Below are 6000 nucleotides of genomic sequence, written 5' to 3' on the forward strand. Positions count from 1 at the left end.
ATACAGATAGGATGGCGAGCGAATGTCCGATCTCAGGGCATGACATTAAGGATTTTGGGAGATGGCCCTGTGGGCCATCTAAGCTAATTTACAGATGGCCCTGGGTCCAATAGAGATGGCCCTGAAAAATTCGCGCGGACGAAATGACTCACGAAAGGTTTGGGGGACCTGCAGGTCTTAGATGCTGTCTGGTGCATTCTCTAGAATTATAAGATGAACCACCACAATATTATATTGTACAATTTCAATTTTATTCTTAATTTCACTTCTTCTTGTTTGTGTTTGCTGATTCAACGACTCAATGGCCCTCTGTCTGTCAGAGGGCCACTGACTGGGGTTGAAGATGGAACATTTTGAAGGGACACTCCCTTTTATGGAGATCTTGGAATCTTTTCTCCAGGTGCTTGATGAGCACATCTGCAAACACATACAAAATGTCAAATTATAATCCCTGTCTCTGGACCACCATAAAAAATTTATCTATTAAAACATGTTATGCCCATATTTACTTATGAAAAAATATTGAATATTTACTTTGAAGAAAATATTATGGGGCACATACCTATGACTTTGATTCTCTTTTTTCGGGGGGGGGGGGGCTGCAGCTCAGTCTTTCTCTTCTTTACAGGTTGTTCACCTTGCTTTGGTGGACTAAGAAACATTGTAATACACTCTGACTTTAAATTATTTGATCATTATGTATTCAGCATCAGAATCCGTAACAAACTGAAATTGCCGCGAAAATGTGGTTGCATTCGATTCATTGTCCGGGTAGTATTCAGTTGCGCCACTTATGTGACAGACAAGAATAGTCAACTCTAATGTCTAACACTTAATGTGGAGAAAGAGATGTCCTGTATGGGTTGATTGTGCGTTGATCTGTTGGTAATGCCTCGGGGTTCCGGTGGGCATGTAAACAAATGCATAATGCTGCGCTATACTTTGTGGCCTCACCCAGTTGCATAGCAACACTTATTGTTTAGGTGTCTTTTAATAAGCAGATAGTCTATCATTAGCTAGAACTAGCTGGATCTGATCGATATGGACATAAACACGAGTGAAGTCTAATCTGACGGGAGAGAGAGATCACCTGCTGCTGCTGCTGATGAGTCGACACGCAGCTCTGCATAAGCACATGCAGCGGTGAGCGGAACAAAACACACACTTCAGGTTAGAATATCACACGTAGCTATTTTAATTACTTCTCAAACTACCTAAACTAGTTATAGATGTATTTAGTTTTACTGTCAGGTCACTCATTACTGGATCCGCGAGCTGCATGATACTGGCATAATAGATTGCCCGATCGGGCAACCAGCAGGTGAGGCTTCATTGCCCGAGCTAAATGCTAGATGGCCCCGGGCCATCGGGCCATCCTTAATGTCGAGCCCTGGATCTGTAAGAGTTCCTACCGCGCCCTGAGCAAGCACCTGCAGAGGAATCATAATGTGCGTAATGCAGATGAAAGAAGAATTATTCTGTTGATTAGTGCTGTAGCGACACTTCGACACTGTCGACGCATCGACTTCAAAATATCGTCGACGACATATTTCCGCGCCGACGCGTCACTACACACACGTGGGTCACCCTCAGCAACAAGCAGTTCTAGCTGTGGTGGCTACCATTAGCAGCTAGCATTTGCTCTCCGATTTTGACATTAAAATGGAATTATGGATTATAAATTCAATCATTTTTTTATACATAGACGTTAAAAACCTATGGATTAACCGATTCAGCCGTGTTTTTTCTCATTTAAATGCCATTGAACACGTCTTTTGATCAGATTGACAGCTACGGTGGTGAGACGATCTCCCTAGAAGCTCTGTAAAGGTACGTGTTGTGATGACTGTATTTGCTTCCCCTGTCACGAGTCCGGATCATTCAGTGATGATACTATATACCTACATAATCTGTGGAGTCTCAGCTTTAATCGGATATATTGTATGTGCAGCTACGATGAGTAATAACGGTACTTTTATCTTGAGTTCTGTGCCAATGTCCGTTAGCATTTTTCGCTCGGGGGTCATTTAGATGCTTCTTATGAGACTTGTGTTTTGTTTTGGTAAACATGGTTTGTATCGTCAGTTAGCTGAGATTATTTCCGTTAATCTGGTGTAACACATTAATAGGTTCTTAAATATTAAGATCCCCTGAGATACAGTATCGTGAAATTTCTTTTTTTTACATTACGTTTTTTATTAATTGAACAACAGAAAAATAATCGTTAGATTAGTCGACTAATCGATCAAATAATCGCCCGATTAATCGTTTTCAAAATAATCGTTTCCCCCCAGCACTACTGTTGATGGCCAATGGACGAACAAACATTAGGCTCCATCCCTGCATCATTGCAGGATGCGAGTACATCGGGACAAGGCTGGACCACCACTTAGACAAAGACCACGTTGAGCTGTCCCGGGAGGAAATACATGTGGTTGTTAATGAAGTAAAAATAAAAGTGGCAAAACAGGAGCTTCGTGAACTCCGATTGACAAACCCCACAGTAGGAATTATTTCCTCTTGGGATGTGGACACTGGATGATGAGGTCCTGTCACAACCTCCACCCTTGTCCCCAGTGATTGAATGTGACAACCCAGACTGTAATGAATGGAGGATGGAGGCAAACACAATGAGGGCTCAGAGGGACACATATGCTGCTGAGGTGAAATCCCTGCGCTGCAAGCTGCAGCAGAGGATAAAACATATGAGACATAGGAGGGAACAGAGGGCCAAGGACATGCATGGGTCCGATGAAGAGGATGGGGAGGAACAAGAGCGGGTGTATCTAAAGAAACGACCCCGGACAGAGTCAACGAAAAAGAGGCAGTCCAAGTCCAAAGTTCCCTCCTGCAGCAAGTCCCCCATTCCCCCCTGAAGCAAGTCTCCCATTCCCCCCTGCAGCAAGTCCCCCATTCCCCCCTGCAGCAAGTCTCCCATTCCCTCCTGCAGCAAGTCCCCCATTCCCTCTTGCAGCAAGTCCCCCATTGCCTCCTTCAGAAATACCTCTCAGAAACAGACACCTGTATCCAGCTCCTCAGAACCTGCATCCTGAGATACCGAGGCCTCGTCAACCTCCCCTCCCATAAATTCCCCCTGGTTCAGCGGCAGGGGCCGGGGGAATATAATGCGGGACATAACATTCCCATGCATCACGGGTAAGTGGGTTGAATATGTCACAAATGCAGTTTCTGTAACACACAATGTGTTGTCATTAACATACTGTATTATGTTTCACAGAGGAGTATCTGCAAGGCTACCGGGAGCATTATGAGGGCAATGCCGAGGTCCGAAAAGGCGGAGACAACTGGCACTGGCTTTGGCTACCTCATCCACGTGAGTGCTATTTTAAAAAAAAAAAAAAAAAAAAAATGTGTTTATTCTGGAAGTGATAAACATGTTGTGCATGATTGATACTTGTATTGACGCTCTCTACCTCTGTCATAACAGGTAAGCAACCACAAGACGGCCAGCACGTTCGGGGAAGCGCAGCTGTACCTCACCATAGAAGAATTTGGATGGATGAAGAGGTGGCTGGATATAAAGGAGACGCTGACCTGCACCCAGAACCGCTACTTCCTATACACAGCGGGGAAGAACCCGTCGAGGAACCTTGCCTACTTCCTGAGGTTGGCATGGGCTGATGTGGGACTAAAATGTCCCATTAACTTCACCGACCTCCGCACAGTCCACGCAGATAATACGAAGAGGTTTCAGGATCCAGGCAACCGCCAAAGAGTGAGTGATTTTATGTGTCACAAAACTGCAACTGCGGACACATTTTATTTCAAGAATCCTTCTTTGAAGGAGGCTGCGGACATACGGCTGCTCTTCACAGAGTCACTGCAAGCAGCGGCAGCAGCATTAGAAGAACCATCAGACAATGAAGAAGGGGGGAGTGAAGACAATTTGGGGGACATTGACAGTGACAGTGACAGCTCTGGAGAGGAGCATATCCCCATTCCCTACCAAGAATCCCCCAATGCTTCATCAGAGATGTCAGATGAAGACTTCTACTTAAACTTCAATGCTTGGAGAGCGGCGAAGAGGGAACAGTCAATGGCCGAACATAGTCCCTCAGATATGGGTGAAGAGAGGGTGCCAGACTCTGCACCAACTTCACCCGATACAGACATTGTTACCAGTGCACAAGCCAGTGACCAACTTGCAAATATGCAATGCGTTATTCAAATCAGTCCCCTTGTGCTGGATGAGTGAACAATGCTATACTGTTATAAAGTGTCAATGTATATATTAGTGCTGGGGGGAAACGATTATTTCGAAAATGATTAATCGGGCGATTATTTGATCGATTAGTCGACTAATCTAACGATTATTTTTCTGTTGTTCAATTCATAAAAAACGTAATGTAAAAAAAACGTAATGTAAACATTTTTTTTTCACGATACTGTGTCTCAGGGGATCTTAATATTTAACAAACTATTAATGTGTTATACCAGATTAACGGAAATAATTCTCAGCTAACTGACGATACAAACCATGTTACCAAAACAAAACACAAGTCTCATAAGAAGCATCTAAATGACCCATGAGCGAAACATGCTAACAGACATTGGCACAGAACTCAAGATAAAAGTACCCCTTATTACTTATCGTAGCTGCACATACAAGATATCCGATTAAGCTGAGACTCCACAGATTATGTAGGTATATAGTATCATCACTGAGTGATCCGGACTCGCGACAGAGGAAGCAAATACAGTCATCACAACACGTACCTTTACAGAGTTTCTAGGGAGATCGTCTCACCACCGTAGCTGTCAATCTGATCAAAAGACGTGTTCAATGGCATTAAAACGAGAAAAAACGCGGCTGAATCGGTTAATCCATAGGTTTTTAACGTCTATGTATAAAAAAAATATTGACTTTATAATCCATAATTCCATTTGTATGTAAAATCGAAGAGCAAATGCTAGCTGCTAATGGTAGCCACCACAGCTAGCTGCCGCTTTAAATGTTCCAACATAGCCGTTGTTGCTTGTGTGATATGCCAACTCCATTTGGCAAAGACTGCAAATGACAATATCTTTGCGTTTTTGGACTAACTTTAAAATATTCCCATGCTTTTGAAGACCTAGGGCGAGATGTTTTCGTTTTGAGGGCTTCGTGCGCAATCCTGTGAGGAGGAGTTGGTAGCCGTTTCCAGTCTCCATTGTGTTTGAAGTGCGATTGTGAACGGCTTGTTGCTTTGTTTTACCACACCCACGTGTGTGTAGCGACGCGTCGACGCGGAAATATGTCGTCGACGATATTTTGAAGTTGACGCGTCGCTCCAGCACTAGTATATATATATATATATATATATATATATATATTTCTGTGAATAAAGTTTGTTACAATTAGTTACTTTGTCCTCTTTTTTAAAAACTCACCAACAACTGAACACACATTTTAGTATATATTGCTGAATTTTATTCTAATATTACACCACAGTTGAGTTGGTACCGGATGATGGGAGTGGATAATGATGAGTTGGTACCGGATGATGGGAGTGGATAATGATGAGTTGGTACCGGATGATGGGAGTGGATAATGATGAGTTGGTACCGGATGATGGGAGTGGATAATGAGGAGTTGGTACCGGATGATGGGAGTGGATAATGATGAGTTGGTACCGGATGATGGGAGTGGATAATGATGAGTTGGTACCGGATGATGGGAGTGGATAATGATGAGTTGGTACCGGATGATGGGAGTGGATAATGATGAGTTGGTACCGGATGATGGGAGTGGAACAAGTGGCAATAGTGAGCAGCATGAGAGGGGAGAGAAATGGGTGCGGACATCTCTATGGTGAAAATCTGGGTGTTCCCCCCTTTAATATCCCCAGGGACATGAGGTTCTGGTGGTGTGAATGGAGGGGTTTAGAGTGAGGAGTGCTCAAGTGTTGGAGGATGTGTAAGGCAGAGGAGGGTAAAAAAAAGTTAAAGTGTGACCCTCAAGCAGAGCAGGTGGTGCTGTGAAGAAGGCCGAATATTGAT

At 43.6% G+C, this 6000-nt stretch overlaps 1 protein-coding gene across 1 annotated transcript in view; it reads left to right on the top strand.

The window, feature by feature from the left end:
• Positions 1–4429, top strand: part of LOC117453948 (uncharacterized) — a 159581-nt gene extending 155152 nt beyond the window's left edge. Inside the window, exon 3 of the mRNA XM_071204568.1 lies at positions 3449–4429. Within this exon, the coding sequence (XP_071060669.1) occupies positions 3449–4216 (768 nt within the window). The 3' untranslated portion in view covers positions 4217–4429. The remainder of the gene's footprint in view (positions 1–3448) is intronic.
• The last annotated feature ends 1571 nt before the right edge of the window (positions 4430–6000 follow it).

This window comes from Pseudochaenichthys georgianus, chromosome 10, assembly GCF_902827115.2.
Source record: "Pseudochaenichthys georgianus chromosome 10, fPseGeo1.2, whole genome shotgun sequence".
Classification (NCBI taxonomy): Eukaryota; Metazoa; Chordata; class Actinopteri; order Perciformes; family Channichthyidae; genus Pseudochaenichthys; species Pseudochaenichthys georgianus.